The sequence below is a fragment of the Pelodiscus sinensis genome, chromosome 14, assembly GCF_049634645.1.
Source record: "Pelodiscus sinensis isolate JC-2024 chromosome 14, ASM4963464v1, whole genome shotgun sequence".
Classification (NCBI taxonomy): Eukaryota; Metazoa; Chordata; order Testudines; family Trionychidae; genus Pelodiscus; species Pelodiscus sinensis.
The window spans coordinates 4,767,625-4,793,975 of NC_134724.1; the positions used below are offsets into that span (position 1 = coordinate 4,767,625).

The 26,351-nt window shown below is 46.1% G+C and overlaps 1 protein-coding gene across 1 annotated transcript in view; it reads right to left on the bottom strand.

Annotated features, from left to right (window-relative positions):
- The window catches only part of DIS3L (DIS3 like exosome 3'-5' exoribonuclease), a 34,158-nt gene extending 32,244 nt beyond the window's left edge, over window positions 1-1,914 (bottom strand). Inside the window, exon 1 of the mRNA XM_075896870.1 lies at window positions 1,745-1,914. Within this exon, the coding sequence (XP_075752985.1) occupies window positions 1,745-1,874 (130 nt within the window). The 5' untranslated portion in view covers window positions 1,875-1,914. The remainder of the gene's footprint in view (window positions 1-1,744) is intronic.
- Window positions 1,915-26,351: the final 24,437 nt, after the last annotated feature.

The window sequence follows — 26,351 nt, forward strand, 5'->3', positions numbered from 1 at the left end:
CTATGGTGTGGGAAAGGAAAGTGGAGAGTATCTTTCTCCTTCTCGGTCAAGGGCCATGTCAGAGAGGGATTTTGCTTCTCACTTGTGTGTAGCCCCTGACTGATTTTTCTGTGGGTCCATGGCCCATAACCCAAAAAAGGCTCCCACCCCTGCTATAGCCCATAGCTACTGCACTGTTATAGGTAGTCCTATAGCTAGCCTTCCCCTTTCAATTCCCTTCTGTTCTTCTTCAGAATTGCATCTTCATTTACTTGTGCAGGTTTCTATTCTGCAAGGACATTTCGTTGTGCTACTGGCTGGTTTGGTACTCCCCCTCTTCTCTATTACTGAATCTGTTTTGTTCTGTAGGGTCTGCTTCCTCTGGAAATGATCTAGTTAACTTACAAGTGACAAAGCCTGTCAAGGCTGTTAGCAGAAGATTGAACCTGTGAACCATCTAAGTGGATGCATCCTGTAGGCCTTCCAAATGGTAAGGAAACCCGTATAACAGGCATTTGCCAACCCCAGTATATACCGTCAGTTTCTGAATTTACAGTCTCAGAGGGCTGTACCCACAAAAGATTGTGATACCATCTACATGTTTTGTTAGTCTTTAAAGTGCTGTTAGACTATTTGTTGTTTTTGTGAGTCTCTCCATATTTGTGTTATTCTCTAAGGCTACGTCTAGACTGGCATGATTTTCCGCAAATGCTTTTAACGGAAAAGTTTTCTGTTAAAAGCATTTGCGGAAAAGAGCATCTAGATTGGCATGGATGCTTTTCCACAAAAGCACTTTTTGTGGAAAAGCATCCGTGCCAATCCAGAAACGCTTTTCTGCAAAAAAGCCCCGATTGCCATTTTTGCGATTGGGGCTTTTTTGCGCAAAACAATCTGAGCTGTCTACACTGCCCTTTTGCGCAAAAGCTTTTGCGCAAAAGGACTTTTGCCCGAACAGGAGCAGCATAGTATTTCCGCAAGAAGCACTGATTTCTTACACGAGATCGTCAGTGTTCTTGCAGAAATTCAAACGGCCAGTGTAGACAGCTGGCAAGTTTTTCCGCAAAAGCAGTTGCTTTTGCAGAAAAACTTGCTAATCTAGACACAGCCTAAGGGTACGTCTACACTGCAACGCTATTTCTGGACACATCTCATGTCTTCACAGCAAGCCCATTATTACAGGCTCGCTCTCCCGACATCCCTGTAAACCTCCTTCTACAAGGCGTACGGGACGGGTCACCACGGGGCTTTATTTCGGAACTCGGCGCGGCGACGATACAAGACACGCAATGTGCTTCGCTCCCACGGCGCCTCTTATCTCGAGTCACCGGGCAGGGCAGACGCACCCCACAGGGCCTGGCGCTGGGTCATGAATGTGCCCGGGGGGAATCGACAGGACCCGCGTTTAACATTTGCTGGGCGAAATATTCCATGGGGGTGGGCAGAAGAGGACAAAATCCCAGCTCTAAAACTACCCCCCCCCCCCGCTGGTCTTGCTCTAAAACTACCCCCCCCCCCCCCCCGCTGGTCCTGCACTAAAACTGCCCCCCCCCCCGCTGGTCTTGCTCTAAAACTGCCCCCCCCCCCGCTGGTCTTGCTCTAAAACTGCCCCCCCCCGCTGGTCTTGCTCTAAAACTACCCCCCCCCCCCGGTCTTAGGGGCAGCAGTTTCAAGCAGGGGCCCGGCTCCCTGCCCCCTAAGGATCGCCCCGCCCACGCCCCAGCCGCTCCTGCCCCTGGCGCCCCCCGTGCCCCCGCGCCCGGCTCACCGCGGGGGCAGGCGGCCCGGCACAGGGCGCTGCGGCAGGGCACGTCGGGGCGCAGGTAGTGCTCGCGCACCACGCGCACCGAGCGGCCCGCCAGGCCCCGCAGCTGCAGCACCTTCTCCGTGCGCTGCATCGGCCGCGCGCCCGGGCCCGGCGGGAATGGCGGGAGGCGGCGCCAGCGCGCTACGCCGGAAGGGCGGGGCCTGCCTCGGGGGCGGGCGGGAGCGGCGGGGCCGCTGGGGGAGGGGCATGGCGAGGAGGGGGCAGGGATGGAGCTGGGGGGAGGGGAATGGCGAGGAGGGGGTAGGGATGGCGCTGGGGGGAGGGGCATGGCGAGGAGGGGGCAGGGATGGCGCTGGGGGGAGGGGAATGGCGAGGAGGGGGTAGGGATGGCGCTGGGGGGAGGGGAATGGCGAGGAGGGGGTAGGGATGGAGCTGGGGGGAGGGGAATGGCGAGGAGGGGGCAGGGATGGCGCTGGGGGGAGGGGAATGGCGAGGAGGGGGTAGGGATGGCGCTGGGGGGAGGGGAATGGCGAGGAGGGGGTAGGGATGGAGCTGGGGGGAGGGGAATGGCGAGGAGGGGGCAGGGATGGCGCTGGGGGAGGGGAATGGCGAGGAGGGGGCAGGGATGGAGCTGGGGGGAGGGGAATGGCGAGGAGGGGGTACGGATGGAGCTGGGGGGAGGGGAATGGCGAGGAGGGGACAGAGATGGAGCTGGGGGGAGGAGAATGGCGAGGAGGGGACAGAGATGGAGCTGGGGCAGGGGGATGGCGAGGCGGGGGGCAGGATGTGGGAGGGAGAGGGGGTAGCAAGGAGGGGGCCTGGATGGTGCTGAGGGAAGAAGAGGCTGGCTCAGAGGGGGGCAGGGATGGTATGGGGGAAGGGCCAGTGGTGAGGAGAGCAGAGATGGTGCTGGCAGGGGAGGGAGATCCTGGGTTACAGGAGACATCAAGCTTTCAGCCTTTGTCAATAATAGCCAGAAAGTGTCTGATAGTTAAAGGTCAGGGGATCAGGCTTTTTTCCCTCATTCAAAATCAAGCTGGGGTCAGCTGACCTAGAACAGGTAGTCTCTCCAGGAAGGAGCTTTCTACTTCAGTGGACAATGCCCATGTTTAGTGTAAATTCCCATGCATGAAGATTACCGCTGGAGGGATTCACAGGATCCCGATAAGCCCTGAACTCCAATATACACATACGTTTCGCTTAACCTGTGTACCATGCCCATTTTCATGTCAAACATTAGCTTTCCTAACAAATAATTAAATCTGTTGTTATCAGTTTAATACTTGATATGTTCTCTATCTGGGTGCTTAGGATCCCAACAAGGAGCCAGTGTGGACTACATATGGAGTCGGTTGACGCTTTGCTCAGCTGACGTGGCCGCTTGTAGTTTCCGACATCAACAGGTGGTCAAAGGACATTTACATGGAGCACATCACTTGACATTGACAGTACTGAGAGGCATAAGCAGGACCACCGACAAGGGATGCAGTCTAGGAAGTAGCCCAAATTCTTCCATGTCAGGCAGTACCTTCCTACCTGTGGCATAGTCACGGGTGGGCCTGGGTAGGCCTAGTCCACCTGCTTTTAATCCAGGCCCACGCAACCATGCTGGTTGGATGTGGGGGATGACCCTGCTGCACCCAGTGCTCTGACTGGGTAGCCGGGGCTCACCCTGCTGCGCCCAGCATTCCAGAGAGTGGGGCCAAGAGGTGCGGGCTCCCCTTTGACCCACGCTCCAGCCTGGGGAGCAGCCAGGGAGTGGGGCCAGGGCTGTCACCGTTCCATCGGTGCCCTGCCACCCAGCAGTCTAGCTGGGGAGTGGAGCTGGAGCTGACCCCTTGCTGTCAGCGGTCTGGCTAGGGAGCAGGGCTAGAGTGTGGGGGCTTACTGCCTCCATCATTGCCCACCCTCCCAAAGTCAGGGCCCACCCAAGTGGTCCTTTCTGGCTATGCCATTGCTTCCTACAGAGAGCCTACCCCAGATACTGACAGAATGAGAGAGAATCTCCACCCATTAATATATGTGGTTTCCATGGCTAATCCTCTATAAAACTTCCAGTGGATGATATACCCAAATGCTTATTCACTACTACCAGACTCTACTGCTAAACTCCTAAATCTGAGTCAGTGCTAATTGTAGTTTTTTTGCTCTGTTGTTTCTCACTCTCCTTCGTTTGGAGGAAGTTTCCGATGATAACACGATAAAACATGATGTGACCCTCAGAATATAAAACAATAATCAGGTGTGAGAAACTCAGGAAATGAAAGAAAGTAATCATATACTAGGCCTTTAGTCAGACATACTCAAAAACCTAGGAGGAAAATGCATTTATTTCCTGAGTTCTCCAACTAAATCAGGGAACTCAGCTGAAATTCAACCTATGTTCCTGAAAAAGCACCTGAAAATGACCTGTGGTGAGAGGATGCTCCTGTTAAGTTGGAAGAAGCTGAGCCAAACAGACGCCAAGAGAGAACCACTACGTGACCTTTCTCAAATGCCGCTGCCATGGCAAAATATACCATGTTACATAGGTTCTGACTTCTATTCTTGCCGAGGGGGTGCCCGGCCACTGCTCTTCACCAGCTCCCCCCCCCCCATACTCCACCCTTTCCCCCAAGCCCATACACCAGCTCATCTTTCCTCACATCCCCCAAGTACAGCGCGTGCCTCCCTGCTTCTTCATCTCCCTCCTGGAATGTCAGCATCCCGCCAATCAGCTGTTTGTAGCACTCTAGAAGCACTGGGAGGGAGGGAGAGAAGTTGGTTAAGTGTGGGGCTACCAGCGCATGAGTGGCGCAGAGTGCACAGCTTGGTGCCAATGGGTGCTCTGCACCCGCTACTTTTTCCCAGTGGGTGCTCCAGCCCCAGAGCACCCAGGAAGTCAGCTCTAATCCCATGATGAATAGCATCAAAGAGCTTACAAATACCCAGATACGGTAATAAAACATTTGCAGAAAACTTCTGTGGGTAGTTCACAGTCGTGCACGCCAAAAATTCTAACAAAGCAGAGCTGGCTTGCAATCATAGCTTGAGCTCAAACCAAGATTGATTTTAGGTCCATTGTATACCTGACTTGAATATTTTGCACAGCTGTAGAAAGAAGTGTCTTCGGACTTTTTTCTTTTTGAAAAAAAGGGAAATTATTTTGTGATTATGCATTGCTGTGCTTCCCATTTTCTCAGCAGGATGATCTCCCCTCTGCCATGAGCCTGCATCTTAGTTTTCAGGGTGCAGTTTCCGTTTATTGCCACTGGGAGACACCATTTCATTGATTTTGGATGAGAATACCAGTGTGTCCTCTGTTTAAAATTCAGCCTTTCAGGTGTTGTGATCAAAGTGCTGATAGTTGCTTGTAACAACACCAAGCAATTTCTACTCCAAAAGAAACTAACAAACTAGTAACTAAAGGCTGCTTTCTAATACAATAATAACCCCTCATGCTGCTACATGCCTAGATGTTTGTAATTATTGGAAGCATAAAAGCAATGTATTTACTATAATTCCTCATTTTTGGTATATTAATTCCATGATTCCCTCTTCCCTTTCATCTACAGATGAAATTTTGAAGCATGTTCTACATCATTAAATCAAAAAGTTGTACACTCTGTTGTTTCCCGTAATATTATACATCTTTAGCTCATTCCAATGTTTTATTCTTGTATTAACTGATGTATTATGCGTATTAAAAAGTCAAATACTGATTTAAAAAGCAATGGCCATGTTTATTCTGTCATCAAAACTACTAAACTTTAGCTGATATAAAGGTAAGGAGAAGCATCATTCACAGGTGATTTTAGATTGGAGGATATTAGCTGTAGCTTTTCATAAGATCTAATAAAACAAACGTAAACATAGTGGAAATAATTTGGTTATTTTTGGCCCAATTATGTAGCCTTTAATCAGGCAAAACTATCAAGATGTATTTGATCTGAATAGGGGTGTGAGCTTAAAACTTTTACAGTGAAATGATGCTTACATGAGCCTCATACCCTGTAGTAACCCCATTATAGTTGATAAATTTCACAGAATAATAGATGTCAGATGGAAAAGACCTGTTAGGTCACCCAGTGCATCCTCACCAAATTGGGATAGTCCAAGTTTGGAGTCATTTACTGTAGAACTTTTCCCTGTAAGGGATATTTATTTATAAAGTGCAGTAAACAGAAAATAGAACTGCAAGGATGACTTTTTTGCCCTCTCTTTCAAAATCTCAAGCTGAAATTCCTAGGTGAAACTGATGAATTCCTTCTTAGCCTCCTAAAATGAGAAATTAAATGAGTGGTAGTTGACCTCCATTGAACCCTTTTCCGTTGTCATTTGCTGTACAAATTAGATGAGAAGAGTTTTCCTTGAAGGCTCAGAGATGTGCATTGAAACTAAAGAAGAAAATATCATACTGTTTCCCACCCTGCCCTCAAAGGCTCAGGAGTTGATTCTGCAAGCATGTTGGTGAGTAGTATGGCTCAAAGTTTGAAGTCAAGGGGACACTCACATGAAAAAGACTGTGTCACCAGGTAAGTGTTTACAGGATCAGAATCTGAAGCTCTGCAGTTCTCTTCTTAGCTCAAGCAATCAAATCATGCTATGTAAAGCTTCAAACTAATACTGAGATAATGGAGCTTAATATTACTGATGCAAGCCAGCAGTTCTAGTAAATGCTGATTTCAAGGCATGTGTGCAAATAAGGTTTACTTAAATGAGTAATGCTCCAAGAATAAGTCTTGGTGTTATGTAACTACAGGGAGAATTATGTTCCTTCTACCTATCTAAACAGCATCATATGTTGTTATGCTGCCAGTTAATCTGTTCACTGAGAGGATGTCCTTATTACAGTAGATTAGAGCACCCCCTCTGGCTAGTCAACTGAACAAAAAATTCTAAATGTACATGTTTGAAATGCTGTTATGGTCTAGAGGTTAGAGCAGGGGACTTATACTGCTAGCTCTGCCCACTGACTTGTTATGTCTTTGGTCAAAGTACTTAACTCATACCTAAGGTGACTCAGACCTAAGATATCAAATAAAGACTATACTACTTACCTAAATAAAATAATGTTTTAAAAATTAACATTTTAGAGGTAATTTGAAATCCTTTCATGAAAAGTGTTATAGAAGTGAAAATTAATTATTATTGCAATTTATTCATAGATTTAAAAACTAAAAGGGACCATTATGAGCATCTACTCTGACCTTCTCTGTGATAACACTAGCCATAGGACTTCCCTGAATTAACTATTGTTTTAACCAGAGCATATATCTTTTTATGGATCCTAAAGTCCACAGTCATTCATCTTTGGTTCATGGTTCTCACTCATGAAGAGTGTATGAGAGAAGCTTTTGTAACAATAACAATATTCTAGTCACCCCTGCAATGAACTGTCTAATAGAGCTGGGAAAATAATTCACATTAAGCAATTTAGTGCAACAATTTTGCTTCTCTTTCTGTTTGTGAATTGTTTTTGAAGAAAAAGTGCATCTTTTTAAAATGCATCTATTATTCAGAATTATTCCTGATAATTTTCAATGAATAATTCTTGGTTTGTAGCTCATTTGGGAACAGTTAATTGCATGCATTCACATTTCAACCTACATTGATTGGTTCCATCAGTCTTGCAGTGGTGTTTCTTTTTCCTGCATAGATACTTTATAAAACTGACCAGCAATCCAGATTTTGCATGGCAGAATTCATTGTAAAATTCACACACGTACGTGTGCACTGTTACTGGTTCCTTGTGAAATTTGAAGTTCATGTTTGACAAATGTTCATATTTAAAATATGTTATTCATGTTTATTTCTATTATAAAAGTCAGTTCACTAAAGTATTCCCAATAGGGGGAATATAGTCAAAGCAAATTAATTTAAATATTAAAATTAATATCTATGAAAATGTACTGCAATATTCACCCAGCTCTGAAGAGTAATATACTTAGCCAAATATTCATAAGGTTGCCATAAGGTTTTAATTGTAAATGTTAGATAGGTCTGTTGTTATTATCCATATTGCAATTGTTAACTATTTAAAAAAAGAGCAATCATACATGATTCTACTTTTATCCAGTGTCCCTTATTTTGAACCATTTGCGTGACACCAAGTGCGAATATAGCCTAGTGCAGGGGTAGCCAACCCATTAAATGAAGAGAGCCGCAACAGCAGCAGAAAAAATGCGAAGAGCTACACCAGAACTGTTGAGAAAAAAAAAAGACAGTGCCCCTTTAAAAACCATGGGTTCGGCTTTTTGGCCACATCAGGCTCCCACCAGCCAACGCCATTTTGCCACGCCAGATAGCTCCCCTGCACCCAGTGAGCACAGGGGGCCTTGGGCCTTTTGTAGGGGCGCATGGGTTGGTCACCCCTGCCTTAATGAGTCTGAGATGCAAACAACTGAAAACACCAGTTTTGTAGGTGTCAGAAAGGACTTGAAGTGAGGTACCCTCAGATCAACCTCCTTCATTAAAAGTGGCGGGAGAGCTCCTACTGCTCTCCCTTTTCCTGGTGTCCAGGAGCTCTGTCATTTCTCCACTAACTGTTACCGGAGAGAAGACCTTCCATCTGGTAATGGGAGGGCTCACATCATCAGGCAGCAAAACAAATGAAGCATCAGAAGTTCTGCATATGAAGTTCCACAGCCTCCAATGCATGTCTGAGTAGAAGTGGGATATTTGTTCAGAATTCTTTTGTGTTCCATGCTTTCCACCACTATGACTTCAGGGGAATGGACAGAAGATGACCAGGGACTCTCCCCTACCTTTTATCCCCTCCCTCCTCCAGCATTGCTTAATGACAACCACCAAAATGTATGACTCCTCCACTGAGCTACTTCAGTCATTGGTAGCAGCCATTATGGTGGGCTTACAGACATGACTAAAGCTTTGTCTACACCAGGGTTTCTCTACCTTTTTTTAATAAAGTACCTTCTTTTTTTTAAAAAAATCACAAGTACCCCCAGTATCTACAGTTTTCAGACACACGCATTCTTTTTTCTACCATTGCAACAGATTTCTTTAAATAACTTAATCGTAGCCAGGTGGGAAATGAAATTTTTGGGTGTAAAAAGTACAAAAATAATAAAGCGCTGTAAAACTTAAAACAAAAATTCAGTTTTCTCCACATTTCAGTTATGTTGACGTACCCTCCCCCCCGACTTCTCTCGATTTCCCCTAAGGATACTCATACCACAGGTTGAGAAACATTGGTCTACACCAGGGGTCTCCAAACTTTTCAGCCCGAGGGCCGCATTAACTATCAAACAGCAGTTCGGGGGCCGCTTTCACGACGGGGAATTTCAGTTGCCTATTGCGCCCTCTGTTGCAGCGCGGCCGGTACTCTGACCATGCACTCCCTCCAGTGCTGAAGGGGAGGGAAAGGGGGGCCCGGGCCCACCCTCACTCACGGGCCCCAGCCCAGGGCCCTAAGGACACGGAACCAACTGGCTCCGGTCCGGCTCACGGGGCTCCTGCCGTAACTCGTCAGCCCGCCAACTCTAACGAGTTCTGCCCTGGGCTGCTTCCTTTCCCTCCTCGTGTGACCCTCTACCTCCCCCCACCGTGGGGCGGTCACCTTTGATTCGTCCGTCAGGCTGACGGTTGTATATCCAGACGCCCACCCCTCCCGCCGGGGCTGGTCCTGCCGTCTGGGTGGCCGTCGGGTCTGGACTCCTGAGAAGGGGGGGGGGCTTTTCCCCCTGCTCTCCCCTTCCTCTGCACACTGTCCTCCCCTCCTGCTTGCCACCGCTCACTCCTTCCCCCCCCCCTGGGCGGAAGGGGTCACCTTTTTAAAGTTCCCGCCGGGGTTCACGTTCCCCCGCACGTCGCCGGGCGGGCGTTACCACCACCGCCTATCCTGCCCCCTGATTGGCCGGCTGCCCTGTCAGTCTGGGTGGGGGAACGCCGCCCGTGCTAACCCCCGCCCCCTGCGCCGTTTGCCGCCGCGCGGCCGCTTGTCAGCGGAGCGGCCCGCTTCTCCTGCCCCGGCGCGGCGTGAGTATACGCCGCACACCCCTGACAGGGCCCCCCCCCGTGGCAAGAAGGGCCCGTTCGGCGGCGCCCCAGGGACGGGCGGGGGTCGCCTCGTCACACCGGCACACGGAAGAAGGCGGGGCCAGATAAAAAGGTCTCCACGGGCCGGATGAGAGGGCCTCGCGGGCCGCATCCGGCCCCCGGGCCGTAGTTTGGAGACCCCTGGTCTACACTACCAAGTTTTGTGGCCCCAAACTGCCTTGTGGCGACAAAACAATGACATCATTCTCACTGCAATGCACCTTTTGTCGGGAAAAACTCCCAGTTTTTGGCAACAAAAAACTCCCATCCCTACAAGAGAACTTTTTCCTTCTTTATTGTCAGCAAAGAGCAAGCGTAGACCTTGCTGTTTGTTTTGTTGACAGAAGTGGCTTCCACCTGCCCTGATGGCTCTTGCTCAGTGTTTTGATCTTTGCTTCTTTATAGGTGTAATGCCCATAGGTTGAATCAAAATGGGGAGCTCTGGAGCTTAGGCTAGGTCTACACTCGCGTCTTCTTGCGCGAGTAATATGCAAATGAGGCTACACGTTGAATATCGCCGAGCCTCATTTGCATAACTAATGAGCCGCCATTTTTTTCAGAAGAGGCTCTTGCGCAAGAAGGAGCATCTACACTGCCCCTTCTTGCACAAGAAAAACCCTCTTGCGCACTGCCGTTTTTCCTCTCAGGTAATAGGTGTAACGGCATTGCGCAAGAGGGTTTTTCTTGCGCAAGAAGGGGCAGTGTAGACAGCTCCGTCTTGCGCAAGAACCTCTTCGGCAAAAATGGCGGCTCATTAGTTATTCAAATGAGGCTCAGCAATATTCAACGCTTAGCCTCATTTGCATATTACTTGCGCAAGAAGACGCGAGTGTATGAGCCTTTACCACATGAGCTAAAAGCCAGCTGGCTATTAGCTAAGTCTGTTGAGCAGACTCGTTATTCTCTTTGTAAGTTGTCTCACTGCCACTAGATGGGACAGTGCATCACACTCAGAAGGTGTGTGGGTTGCATAGGCATGTGCCCCTCCCCTTGCAAAGCTCCAGGAAGTGTCTGACAACTGAGTGAGCGGCTCCAATTTGGGGAACAAGCAAAGAACAAATCAATGGAATGCACTTTTTCTGCTCTGCACTAGAAACACCGCAGCAGGCAGGCTGCTACTGTAGGGGGAAGGCTAGCGAGACGGCTATGTTGCTTTGACATTACTCAGCATGGAGAGCTCACAGAGCTATTCATGATGCTGCTCCTAGCAGCTGAGAATGCTGTGGGAGAACTCCAGGAATCCCAAGATATGCAGGGATCACCTTTGCCTTCCCACATTATTGCACTGTGGAATACATACCCACAGTGCACTGTTCACACTGTCAATGATGGTGCCCCCTAAGTGGACATGATCTGTTGACAGAGAGAACAAGTGTGAACACGCTGTGGTGATTTTTTGTCAATTTTTGGCTGTCGACATACATTTTGTCAACAAAACTTGGTCGTGTGAACATACCCTTAGCAATAATATGATTCTACAGCTCAATAGATACCAGTGACAATTTCATGTAGGGGCTCATCACTGGATTTGCTGGCCTTCTCTGCCTATTATTCCCTATTTCATGAGAAAATGTGGAAGAGTAGATTTTGAAGTGGAGTTGTAAAAAGAAGAAAGTAGTTTTGGATGACAGTTAAGACTTTATGCCTTCATTTATAGTTATATAAATGTAGATAGAAAATTGATTTGAGGTCTATTGGAAAAGAATAATGTTATAGCACTTTTTTTTATAAAAGCAAGTTAGAGCAGCCTTAGTATATGTCCCTGCAATATTACCCTTCACTTATTGCAGTCTCTGAATGAAGAAAAAGTGTTAAAATACGGTCTATAAACTTTGTGTTATAGTTAAACAGTGTAGCACTGACATGTGATGTCTTATTATACCAATGCTTGAAAGTTAAAGTTATGTGAGCAGCTGCATGTTTTCTGGGAGGTGATAACTCTGGGGAAAAAAAGATCTGTGTCATTTAACTTGTGTTTTAAAAAAATGCATTTACTTATACAGTCTGAGCTCAGACACAAGTGGTTTTCACCAAGGTCTTGCTTTTTAGCCAAGTTTACAATTGATCTGACTAAGGCACTAGACGGTCAAATGCCTTGACTAAGTTCACACTCTTGACTGTCTCAGCCAGGACTAAAGCCAAGTTTTCATCCTTTTGGTTCATCACCCTTGGCTGTAAACCACAGACTTAATTTCCTCCCATCAATATCCCAGCCTGAGAGGAAATTTGGAAAATAATTTAGTTCAGCCTGCAATCCAAAAAAGGTTAAGAGGGGTTTTTGCAATTTTTGATAAAATACTAACCTCTTCCCTCATCCCCCCGCCTCTCAAATCGAGTAAGATTTCCCCTTGGACGCCTATTAGTGATAAGTGTGAAGATGAGCAGGGGACTGGATTTGATGACCTCTCGAGGTCCCTTCCAGTCCTAGTATTCTATGATTCTATGAGAAATTAGGCCAGTCCTGGCCAGGAACATGTTCTGGCAGTAGCTGCATGTAGGGTTTCTATCTCCAACATCAGCGGCGCCAACGCGGGCCTGGGCATGCTCCTTATGTCAGGCTTTCTTATCTTCTTCATGAAGATTAAATTAAAATGAATGGAGATATACCTATCTCTTAGAGCTGGATGGGACCTTAAAAGGTCATCAAGTCCAGTCCCCTACCTTCACAGCAGAACCAAGTACTATCACTGACAGATTTGCCCCAGAAACCTAAATGGCCTCCTCAAGGATTGAATTCATAACCTTGGGTTTAGCAGGCTAATGCTCAAATCACTGAGCTATCCCTCCCCAAGATGATGCTTAATCTCAGAGTGTCAGGCACTGTTCTTGATGGTGGTCCTCCAGGTTACCCGATCCTCCACCTGCCTCTCCCATGTGTCAGCATCAATGCTGCACTTTACCAAGGTGTTCTTAAGGACATCTCTGTAGCACTTCCTCTGCCTGCCACGAGATCTCATCCTGATCCACTCCTGAACATAAAAAATCTGTTTTAGCAAATGTATGTCGGGCATCCTGACCATGTGACCAGACCATCGTAGCTGCCTGTGGGCGACTATTGCCTTGATGCTGCAGGAATCAGCCTCTGCAAGGACACTAATGTTGGTCCACCTGTCCTGCCACATGACGCCCAATATTCTCCTCAGATACCTTTAGTGGAATTTCTCCAGACCTTTAATATGTCATCTATAGGAAGTCCAGGTTTCAGCTCCACATAGCAACACTTGGATGACTACAGCATTGTAGACGCCGATCTTGGTCTGTGTATTGATGTCACGGTCATCGAGGACTCGCCTCCGTAAACATCCGTATGCCGCACTGGCACTGGAGATTTGGTGGCAGATTTCATTGTCAACGTCAGCATTGCTGGACAGATAGCTTCTGAGATAGGGGAAGCTGTTGACGTTCTCTAGCACTTTTGGATGTCTGCTGTGATGGTTGGTTTAGGTAATGGTATGGAAGGTGTTGGCTGAAAGAAAACCTTGGTCTTTTGTGTATTGAGAGTCTACCTGTGGTAGGCTGCAGCAAAAATGTCAACGATTGCTTTGGGACCATCTTCCGAGGTGGCACTGACCTCGGTGTCATCAGCATACAGACATTCTACCACTGATGTTGTTGTAGTCTTGGTCTTGACTCTGAAGCGACCTAGATTGAAGAGGCTACTATCTATCCTATAGGTTATTTCAACTCCACCTGGGAGGTCATCTCCAATAATTTGGAGCATGGCTGCCAGAAAGATATGAAATAGCATACGTGCTATCATACACCCTTGTTTGATTCCAGTCCTTACATCAATTGGTTCAGTTACATTGCCATTGTTGAGTATCACAGCCTGCATGTCGTCATGTAAAAGACGTATAACATTGACAAATTTTGCTGGACAGCCTAAGTGTCACAGGATCTTCCTGAGGGCCTCGTGGTTGACGGAGTCAAATGCTTTAGTCAAATCAAAGAACACCATATACAGATGCTGACGTTGCTCCCAACACTTTTCTTGTATTAGGCAGGCAGAAAAGATCATATCTGTTTTTCCTCGCCCTGGTCAGAAGCCACATTGTGACTCTAGAAGAACTTCTTCAGCCAGTGGAAGGAGATGGTTCAGAAGGACTCAGGCAAGAATTTTACCTGTGGTTGAAATCAAGGAGACCTCTCGGTAGTTTCTGCAGTCTGTCCTGTCACCCTTCTTAAAAATGGTCACTGTGATAGCATCTCTGAGCTCACTGCGTATGGTTTCCTCTCTCCAGATCATCAGAATGAGGGAGTATAGGCATGACAAGAGGGATGGAGCTTCTTGTTTGAATATCTTGGCAAGGATTCTGTCAGTACCTGTGGCCTTGTTGTCTTTCATCTTTTTTGTGGCTGCTTGGAGGTAGAGATAGAGTTCGCAGTCATATAAACATGGACAAGTAGACTGGTGATCACGTTGAAAATGTGATTGTCGACACTTGCATCATGGCTGAAGTGTTCCTTCAAAGTGACTATTGATTCCATCTTGGATCTTGACAAGCTATGTCCCGTATGCTGATCATAGGGGAGTGACACCCTGTTTTGACAGTCCATAAATTGCCCTAACAGTGCTAAAGAACCCATGACTGTTGTTGGAATTGGCATAGGTCTGTATTTCCTTACTTTGTCTTTCCATCAGTTGTTTTTAAGCACTCTAATTCTTTGTTATACTTCAGCCTTGGCAAACTTGTAGTCATGTTTCTTCTGCTGAGATGGGAAGTTGCTATGCCAGACTTTGAATGCTCTTCATTTAACATCAGTTAGTCCTGGATCTCCTTATCATTAGTATCAAACCAATCCTGGTTCCTTTGCTTGGTGTAGCCAATGGTTTCACCACAGGTTTTCAGAGAGGACCACGCCTGGAGACAGTCCTCTGGTGGTATCTTGGCACCTAACTTGTTGCTAAGGCTTTTCTGGAAGATAAAACTCATCTCAGGGGCCTTTAAATCCTCCATGTTGTTCTTGCAGTGTTTTTTGGGTGAAAACATACCTTGGTGCTACTTTGAGCGACATCACAGAATGTACTAGTTGATGGTCAGTCCAGCTGTCATCAGGATCAATCATAGCGTGAGCGATGTGGACATCAGCATGGTCCCACGACCAGACAATGACATAATCAAGCAGGTGCCAGTGTCCCAGTCGTGGGTGTTGCCAGGAAAACTTGAAATAATTGTTCTGTCGAAACAAGGTGTTCATTAGAACAAGACCATGGTCAGCACAGAGTGCAAGAAAAAGGTGACCACTGCAGTTCATTTTTCCTACATCTTCCTTCACAGTGACACCGTTCCACAGGGACCTTCTCTGGCATTGAAATCCCTGAGAAGTACAAACTTGTCCTCTTTAGGGGCACCTCTGATGATGATATCGAGGTGTGCGTAGAAGCATTCCTTGATATCTTCGTCAGCTTGTAGGGTGGGAGCGTAAGCACTGACTACTATCATGACTCTGGTGGACAGCGACAAGTCTGACCGACCTGAGCACTGAACAGCTCTCATTGCCTGAGACATTGCTACTTTGAGTAAGACCCAGCTAGACGATGAGGCCCAAATTAAGGAAATCAGTGGTAGCTATACCTTTGTTTGGAGAGGTAAATGCAAAGATGAACAACGCATGCACAGCGTCAGCTTTGCTATTAAGAATAGCCTTGTGTGTAACCTCAGTGAACACCCTACTGGTGTCAGTGAATGTCTAATGATGCTACATCTTAGGCTGGCCAACAACCAGTTCATTAACTGCTTAACGACTCCATTGTACCAATTAAAAACCTTAACAATGTTGTAATAAATTCATCTGTATACTTGTGTAGCAAAGTTGCACTTGCATGTGTAACTAGGAGCCAAATTCATCAATGGTGTAAGTTTAGCTTCAGTGAGGTTATACCATGAGTACATTTAAGTATCTCTTTATAGCTACAAATTACTACATATATTCCCTTATATTTATTTAATGTATGTAATGAGTAAATTAACATATAATGGCAGTGGTGTGTCTGGTACTTTACTGACAAATAAAATTATAGCCCTTGCCACAAATATCCAGGATTCGATCTAACTCAGAGCGCAGGAGGAGGAAGGTTCTAAATATAGGAGTTACAGGCAGTCCTGCCATGGATTGCTACGGTGATCTCTGCAGGACGAAAGGCCGTGTCTGTTGGGTACTGTAAGCTGAGTGTTTGTGCAGCCTCTCTGGAGAGATCCCAGTGCTGCCCAACTGATTAGCAGAGTGCCCCCAGCTAGGTTTGTGTTTCTGTTGGTGATGCACATTCGCACGTGCCTCCACACCCTCGGCACCCTTGGCTGCAGCGCTGGAGGGGGGAGGGAGAAGAAAGGCCCCTGGCGGGTGGGGAAGCCTGAGGGGAGAAAAAAGGCCCTGGCTGCTGGGGAGGGGGGCTGGGAGGAGAGAAAAGGCCCACCCTGAGTCTCACACCCATCCCCAGCCTCCTGCACTCCCCCCGACGTCCCAATAGTCCTGGCCTGACTTCTCCTAGCCCCCTACCCTGAAGGACCCGGGCAATGCCGGGTAAGTCTGCTAGTGTTATATATTTATGAATATATATATGAATATATTTACTAGTAATAAAGTGGGGAAGTCTTATGAGACACATCAATAGATTTACCGTCTAATAGCCTTTGTTTATAAGTTATTAATAGTATTCCAAATATTATTTAAAATGTTCCATGCTGTTTGTTTATACTATTGTGCATTAAGTATTTGTTTTACTGAGAAACTGTAGGTTAGTCTCTCTTTGAAGTTGACTGGAAACTATTAACACCAGTGAATCCGAGTTTTACATATAATTGTCCCAGTGCTGGGGGGAGGACAGGGATGGCTTTGAGGTGGGCAGAGATGCTGCTGTGGGGAAAAGGGGGCTGGCTTGGTGGGAGGGCAGGGATGGTGCTGGGCATGGTTGGTGGGTGAACGTAGGGTTGGGGGAGGCAAGCCCCCAGCCTCACTCCTTCTGCCCAAGGCCCCGCCCTCCATGGGAGCCAAGCCCCCCCCCCACCACAGGGGCAAGACTCCATGGGAGTCTCCCAAGCCCCAGAGCACAGTGAGAGCAGGTGGTATGCAGCCCCCGCCTTTCTAGCCCTGGAGCTTAGGGTGGATGGGTGGCGCACAGCCCCGGCCTCCCCAGTCTTGGGGGATAGGGAGGGTGGGCCGTGCATGGCCCCAGTCCCCAAGGGGAGGGCGCACTGCCACAGTGCCCTTACCCTCAGCACGGCTGAAGCCCAAGAGCCGGGCTGAAGCAGGGGGTGGAATGTGGGCCATTCCTGGCCATTTGGAAAGGCACTGCCTTCCCCCTGCCTCTTATCCCCACCACCCACGCCTACAGTTTAAGGCCGTGGACTGATTTCTGAAAAGACAAAACTCAGGCCAGTGCTTCAGCAAAGAGTTAAGCGGAGAGGCAGGAAGAAGAGAAGAGTAATAATAATGCCGCAGCAGCAGCATCCCTCTATCCTGTTACACATGGATCATAAGGGAATAATTTGAGCCTCTCTTTTAACCGTATCTGGAGGCTACCATGTGGTCCCCAGGTTCCCTAAGACTGCATATTATAATGTAGGCAGCAACAAGGGAGTACTGCATCCAGAAGGCTTGCTCTGTAACTGTAAAAAACGTAACTTTTTTTTTAAAGGAAGCTGGTGTTCTGCAGAAGCTATTGGGGCCACCGGTGAAGTGCTGGTTCAACAGGTCACCACCCAATATAAACCTGCACAAATGAATCCAACCGGAGAAGAGGTGTCGGCTATTTAAAAAAAAATATTTCTCTTTCATGCTTGTTTTTCTGGCTCGTTTTCTCTTTCCTTAGCCTTGCTTCCATTTCCTGAACGTGGGAGTTGTGCTGCTGGGGAAATGCTGAGCATAGTGAGCAAGAGTGACAGCGACCGAGCCACCACGGCTCTCGGTAAGAGAAAGTTTCTCGTCTGGGTGCAGCTTGGGAAGGCAGAGGGGGAGACACAGTCCCAGGGCTTATGAAGGTGAGAGGGTAAGGAGAAGAGGTGATAGAGTAGAAGGTTGAGGTGCCCAACTGTCTACAGCGCAAGGGTCATACCATGAAGTACAGGAGAACTTTGATTGTCCCTCATAGAGCTCAGTTTGAATCCTACTAGAAACTGATTCCCACAGTAGTTTCTCCAGTTTAACTCCCCACTCTCCCTAACCCCCACTCCTCCGTTTCCTCTTTGGATTTTAATATTCCTCCTTTGTTCTCCTCCCTCCTCCATCTGTGCATTTCTGCTTCTTTGCTACTGTCTCCCCTCTCCAGTCTGCAACTACAGGCATCCCTGTAGGTCAAAGAGTTTACAAAACCTAAAATCACGAGACACCAGGCTGTGGAGAAAAGTGAAAATCCATGGTTGGGACAGCAGTTTGTATATTTAAAATGACTTTATTTGTATGGAATCCCAATTGTCAGTCTCATTTCTGAAATCGTTTATGCTCCAAAAAATCCATAACACTTTCATTCTATACCTTTATGGGAGGGAAGTTGTTTCGTTTTTTGCTTTGGCTGTATGTTTGTCAAGTCAGCTTCTTATTATTCAGTACAGATTTTAGACCAGGAGAATGTAAAGAAGCAAGAGCCTTTCTATAAAGATATTGTTTTCTATATGTTAATCACATATCTCATTTTATACCCCCTCATGTATTCTTCTCCTACCTACCACTCTTCCTGCTTATTTGTCCCGACAATATGTCCCTGCAATGGAGTCTCCAGATGAAAATTCTAGCTGGGGCATCAGCTTGCCTCATGGATAAATGCGTGTATGTAGGTGCTCTATTAAAAGTGCTTCACAGTGCTAAATTGAGGTGGCAGGATTGTGGACTGAAATCCTGCTGCTGCTGCTGCTGCTGCTGCTTTGGATTGCTCCCGGGGAGTGCCCCATACAAACTGGGCTAGCGGAGTACCTGCTGCACTTCAATCCTGCAGCAGGTGCAGTTATTCTAGTAAGTTGCCCCCTGTGGATGGCAAACACACGTACCTGGTGCTGATTTCTGTTTGTTTCCCTGCTCAGGCCCTTTCCTAAGAGCTCCAGTGTTTATCTCGTCAGTGGTGAACACTGCCTTCGTTTTCTTGATTTCCACGACATTAAAAAACAAACAAAAGTAGTACTTAAAAAACCAAAGAAACCAAGGTAGTACAAAATGGGGTGGCGTGTTGTATACACTTAGTTCTAAACAATCTTATATCATTGCCACAATGTCAGAGAGACAGTAGGATGGGTTTGTGGGGACAGACAGTAACAACAAACAGAAAAATGGCAACATAATTGTAACATTTTTGGGGGAGAGGGGGAATTGGAGATTGTTATGCTAATAGCTCCCCGTTCTGGGGAAGAGGAGAAGCAGTAATATGCTCCAGCTAGTGACAACCCTTGCCTCTTTCTTCATCTCCGACTCACTCCTACAGTTATTCCTGCCAAGACTTTAATTAAGTTGCACAAGAACAGGGTTTGATCTTGTAAAGTACTGGAAGATTTACCCAGCTTTGCTCGATACTCACGTAAGTGTTATTTTAAATTATTGCTCTGGGGTGGGGCTGGGGAGAAGGGGTTCAGGATGCAGGCTGCCCCAAGGAGAGAAGACAACGCCAACCCTCTCTCACCATAGCAGCTTGGTGCCAAGTAAGAAGCACCTGTCCATGGATGCTGCAGCAGGCACAGCTGGGGGAGAGGTGCATGTCCCCTGACTCGGAGACAGACACACAAACAAACTCTCTCAAATATATAGTATATAGTTGTCTCTTTCTCCACCCTGCCTAATGCTGCCCTAATGGGGTTACAGTTGTCCCAGTCCCCATCCCTGGCCCCTTGCTGCCTCCCTGTGGTCATTATACAGTATAACTGTGTCTAGTAATAGGCCCCCCCCCTTTAATTTTATGAGAAACAATCCCAGTCCAGGTACATCCCATTGTCCTGGTATAACCAACCCTGTCCTTGCTTTAAGTTACAATAAGAGGAAGCTGCGTACCAAATTTGGTGATCCTAGCTCTTACCGCTTAAAAGGAGTTCTTGAACAAACAGAATCACAGACAGATGGATGGACAGACACAGACCGACAAACTCTCTGAAATATATAGTAGATTAAAACAACATGGCCCAGGTTCACGCGGCTCTGAGAAGGGCATCCTGTATTCTGGTTAACAAACAAAGTCTTCTCCTATTGCTCAGGAGCTAGATTTATTTTGACGCTTTATCAGAACACTCTCGGCCCTCCAAACTCCAAATTCTAAGGCACTCCATGACCTTTCCTGACTAGCTAACTGGACCGAATGCTTTGCCTTACATTCCTAAAGCAGTAATATGCATGTGGGGATGATATGTGTGTGAGATGTGTGTGTCGAACATATATATCTATAAAAGGAAACACGAACAGTCCACAACAGAGACTCATCAGCTCTTCCAGCTAGTAGGTCAGAATCCTTACTTCAGTCTTGCTTGTCTCAGAGAGGCTACTTCTCAAGGAAGGTCAGTGGGTTATTTGCTCCCTGTTGAGTTAATTGGCAGGATAACAACTGCCACAGCCAAGCAAACTGAGCTGTAATTTGTTCAATTCCTGCTGGCCATGGATAAACTCCTGCAATAGACAATGGCATAGTGGCTTCCAAGGACCATCCTGGAGTGGGCTGCTGTCAGCACAGATGGATTCTCCCTGTAAACCTTGAAGAGAGTCAATAGTAACTGCCATCAATGTGCTCACGTAGTACACAGCAGCTGAGTTTAGTTATGACCTTTCATGGACAAACACCTGATAAGTCGCTAGTGGCAAAGGGCCAAATGTTGGTCTCAGCTACTCCTAGGCAACCTCAGTGGAGTCAAATGGGTGATGTGGGTAAGACTAAGTTCGAATATCTCTCAGTAATCACTCTCTTCATTCATGAAGCTCTAGACCAGATAATAGAGCTTAGCCACTGTTGGTTTCTCTCTCTCTTTTGAACACAAACCTATAGACTGCAGATTCTAGTTTTGGGTCTCCATTTTCCCAGCTATTTGAAACTGATGTGTGCATATGTGGGTAACGTAAATACAACAAAAAAATTTGTGATAATATTGAGTCAGAAACCAATAAACAGAGGAGCAAAGGACATATGTGTGTGTGGACAACTCATATCTCATTTATGTTGAAATGTACGCATTTGAGGGGTTATATTATTTTTTATTTATTTTACAAGTCTTGGTTAGCTGTTTTTAGATGCTTTGAAATTAATTTTGGCTGGGGTCAGTGGCTGTGTCTAGACTACACCTGTCTGTCGACAGAGAGATGTAGATTAGGCATGTCAAAATTGCTAATGAAGTAGTGTCGAAGCAAAAACACGCTCCTCTCTGTTTAGGCGGCTAACAACTGATTTGCTTTATTGATCAGTAAAGCAAAGTGAGCCAAACGTGGTCCCAGCAAAGCCGGGCCCAGTAAAGCTGCTAATACAATCAATCCTAGTATCTTTATACCCTTAGCCAAACAGTCTGACGTCAGAGCATCCAATTACAGAAATCCTCAATTAAATTTGGAAAAACAAAGCCTTATCAACAAGATGGCGGACAGGTACGAGGGAGTACATCTCCTGTCCCAACCAGCCCAATTAACACATACCAATAGCCCATCCTGTAGGCCTCTTCTCACGGGGTGACAGAAAATTCACTCTGGTCTACGTGCTTGAGAGAAAAGCTGAAATGGTTTCTGATATACAAGATGGCTTCTAGCTAAACATAAAATAGCTTCTACAGTAGGGATTTAAATATCCTGTGCTTCATTAGTATAAACATGGCCGCCGCTTTTTTCCAAAAAGGAAGTCTAGATGCGGATCTGTCGAAAAATAAACCCTCTTTCGAAAGATCCTTTATGCCTCAAAAAATGAGGTTTACAGGATCTTTTATTTTTCGACAGATCCGTGTCTAGACTGCCGGGGGAGGGTTCGAAAAAGCTCCGTTTCAAAAAAAGGTGGCACCCATGTTTATGCTAATGAAGTATGGGATATTTAAATCCCTGCTTCATTAGCAATTTCGACAGAGAGGTGTAGTCTAGACGTACCCAGTGTGGCATCAGAAGTTACTAAGCCAATTGTCCTAGAAGAGGCTTAAATTTATTTGGGCAATTCAGTCCTCTTGGTGGGAAGGCTGTAAAAGTTGTGCCTGATGTTTTCCAATATTTTTAAAAATCATATTTCATAGCAGTGATTCAACAGAACATGTGAAACCTCCAGTTTCACAGGAGAGAGGACTTTGTTATGGAAATGATATTTTTGCTAAGTGTGTTAATAAATACACACAAACTCTTATGAAGATATTTCTAGCATAATTAATGTTGTTTTGGAACATACTTTAGTTAACTTAGATGTTTATCTTCCCACATGAACCTTTAGAATGCTGGAGTCAGCACATTTGCTTAGTAAAATAACTTGAGATAATTAAATAATTGACAATGTGGAACATAGATTACCTTCCTCTGATCATTTGACTAATTCTGTTATCCATGATCTCTCTCATTTCTTTCTCTGTTTTCACTCCCAACTATTTTTTTTTGTCACATGCAGCACAGTGAGTGGCTGGTGACACTTGTGACTACAAGGGTAGGTGGCAGGGAAGGGATCACATGAGGATTACCTGTTGTGATCCCTCCCTCTGGAGCATCTGGCATTGGCCACTGTTGGCAGACAGGACACTGGGCTAGATGGACCTTTGGTCTGACCCTGTATGGCCGTTCTTATGTTACGAGTGGATTAGAATAAGATGGAGAGTTGCTTGAATTGATGTAAGAGGTATGAAGGACCATTGCAAGTGTCTTCCACTATTATGGATTCAAAGTCCACCAAAGTCAGTAGAAAGGCTTTTAATAACTTTCCCTGGGCCTTGTATCAGACCCTGAATTCAAAGTCAAGGCCTAAATGCTGACTTGTAAATGTGACTCTGAGAAAAGGCTGTACTTACATACTTTGTTTCTATTATAACCAAGTAAATCACTTTCACTGGTGTACTGGACTACTCACCATGCCATTATGCTGATCATACCATGCGGGATCACGGCATTGGTTTATTATACCATTACTGATCTGCTGAGTCTGATTAACTTTTGAAGGCTCGTTTTACAGACCTCCTGCTCACCCTTCATTTGGTTTTAAGGGTCAAAGACAAACTGTTGCATGTTTCAGACAAACAGACTATTTTGGACAAAATGGTACTTTTAAAAAGATATTACAACTGTGAATATTTTTATTTTTGTCTCCTGCAATGTGTGTATCTTACTTTTCAGTCCAACGTGTATGTTCTATCTCCCTCTCCCTATAATAAAGGACTAAGTGTGCCATGTCCATAGGACTTGCTGGATTTAATGAGAATGGATTTCTATTGATTAGAGTTGACATAACTAACATGCTGTATAGTTATCAATTTCTAAATTTTAATTTTTCTACTTAGTCATATGCTACCAAAAAACTTGGAAGTTTTTTTTCCTTATAAAGAAATGATTTTAAGTATAGTGTAGCGTTAGGAATACACAAGTTTCTGACTGATGTTGAATTTTTAAACTTTATTAATGAATGCTAACTAGTAAAGATTTTATTTTACAAATAAAATAAATTTTTGCAAAAAAAATTATTTATTTTTTTTGTTTGAAATACAATATTTGTGGAAATTGCCAGCCACATTTTTATCCTATTTTTTAATCCAAATTTCAATGAAAAATCCTTGATTTTTTTAAACCATTTCTACTTTATAAATAATTTGCATTTCTTTAGCATTAATGATGCATGGATTTCAAAGTGCTCTACAAATATTAAAAAATCAACACTCATAATACCTCTTTAAGATGTAATAGTCATCCCATTTTTACAGCTGGGAAACAGAGGCAGAAGGAGACCAAAGGCCTTTCCAGCACACATTGAAGTGAACAGAAAGTTTCCCTTATATTTTAACAGGAACTGAATCAGACTCTAGAAAGCACGTAATAGCATTTATAGGCTGTCCACCCCTACAGAATCCACAAAGTCAACAAGAAAAGGTCCAAGGCCTTAAATTCCCCACCCTATCAAATATTGTACCACTCACACCAAGGCCTCTCTGATGTCTAAGGACCCAGTGAAGTCTCTTGCAGTGTTGAGAGGCAGCACAGTCTGGTGAAGAAGGTATTGGACTGGCAGTCAGGATACCTGGATTTTATTCCCTGCTTTGTCCTGACTCACTATGTGACATTAGGCAAGCCACTTCCCTGGTTTGTTTCTCCTCCTAGCCTTGTTTGCAGGCCCACCAAAAGGGGGAGTAAAGGGGATGACTGTCCTGGGGCCCAGCGATTCTAAAGGACTCCCAGCTACAACAGCAATATTGGTCTCAGGAGACATGGGCCATTTAAATCACTGCTAGAGCCCCAAGCAGGGTGCTCTGCATGGATCTGAGGGCTGGGATAGGAGGCATGCTATGGTTCCGGCAGCATTGAGAGCTGGCTACACTAGCCCCGCCCCTTCCTCACGAGGCTCCGCCCCTTTCAGGAGTGCAAAGCTGCCCCACACACCTGGCCCACAGGCCCAGAGAGGTTGTCGGCTATCCAGCTTGTTTGTTTTGTTTCGGTTGTAAACTGTGTGTGACAGACCCTGTCTGCATGTAAAGCACAATGGGGGTCTGGTTGCTATTGCTGCTACCCTAATACAAATAACGAAATAGTTATATAAATGTCGACAATGAGATAGCTGTTTAAACAGGCCTGGATTCAAATTGATACTAACCTTCATAGGAATACTTGCAAAGGTCCAAGCAGGGACGGGTCACAAAGAAAAATCCACAAAGAAAAATCCACAACTGGCCTTCTTTGTGTAGTGAAATGTCTCTCCCAAGGGCTATTTATAGAGTCCAAGTCCAGAAGGGACCATCATGATCATCTAGTCTGAGCTCCTGTAGAACGCAGGCCAGAGAACTTGTCCAAAATAAGGCTTGGAGTCTATATACAACATGCTATCTTGATTTAAAAACGGTCAATGATAGAGAATCCACCATGACCATTGGCAAATTGTTCCAGTGGTTAATTACTCACTGTGAAAAATGTATGTTATTTCCAGTCTGATTTTCATTGAGCTTCAACTTCAAGCAATTGGATTGAATCCTAACATTTTTTTCCTTAAATATTAAATTAACACATTAAATATTTGTTCCCTGTGTAGGTACTAATAGATTATAATCAAGTCAGCCCTTAACCTTCCCTTTAACGAATATGGGAGACCTTTGTGACACACAGAACCATTATTCGCAATTTTGCATATTCATGGATCTCTCCTGTCCCCAATCCCTGCCCCTTCCTGCCACCGCTGGGCTCTCTCCCTCTCATTGCACCCCATTGCCTGGCCTGGAGGGGCAGGTGGCCTTGGGGAAGCCTGTTGCAGGGTGGGAGCAGTGGTCAGGCCTCTTTCTACCCCCCCCCCCGAACTCACGGCAGCAGTCGGGAGCCCGATGAGATGGAGCACGCTCCGTGCCTCTCCCCCCCCAGTATTGATAGGTTTTCCCATTTGCGGTGGGGTCAGGAATGTATCCATGGCGAATAGCGAGGGTTTTCTGTAGACTGAGCGCCTTTAGTCTGTTTTCTAGTTCATTCATCATTTTCTGGACCATCTCCATTTTATCAACAGATTACTTATATGGGACCAATGGAACCACAGCACAGCTAGACAGGGCAGTCTATGTCCCTGAGAACATGCAAACCATTCCATTTGCTACAGAGAAGCGTTGCACTCAGATGGAAGCATTTTCCTCAATATCGAGGCCAGCAGGAGACAAGTGTTGGAGGACAAGCAGCCAAGTTGTAAATGGAATCTAGGCCACCGTTTCCAGAAATACATTTTGGATGTATATATATATATAGTACACATAGAGACGTCTGGTAGATTTATTTCAGCATGAGTGCTCTGCAAGTCCCCATCAAGTTGAATCCTTATTTTAACTTCATTAGTTTTAGTTTTGCTGGTGCAGGTTGAACCTCTATAGTCTGGGATTCCCTCGTCCGACAACATCCCTGGTCTGGCACCGTTGGTGATCCCGTGGGTGCTCTGGGGCTGAAAACATGAGAGCCAACTCCCCCTCTGCCCCAGTCCTCCCATTCACTGGTGGCCTTGCTCTTAGCAGCTCCTCCCATGCCTTCCCAGAGCATTAGGAAAAGCTGGTCTGCAGCATTCAAGCTCAGGGAGGGAGGGTGAGGAGCAGGAACGGGGTGTGCTCGGGGGAAGAGGCAGGGCAACTGTGGAGCCCCGTGGCGAGGGGTCAGGAACAGAGCCCAGGAGCTGGGACCCCAGATGGCAAAAGAAGGGCTGGCATTGACCTCCCTTGGTCTGGCAAATTTCCTGGCTCAGGACCGGTTAGCACCCAAAGGTGCTGGACCAGGGTGGTTCAACCTATATGAGGAAGTGTAAGTTATTACCTGGTCTGGACTGGCTTCTCCTAAGGGCAACCAGACACGTCTGGCCACCTGGCCTCTCTTGTATTTTTGCCTGGGAGAGCAGCATTAGGTTGCAGGAACTCAGCCCTGTGAGGGGAAGATTGCACTGAACCAGTATATTTCCAACTACCATGTATCTATGCCCCGGCTGTGGCCAGTCCTGCCT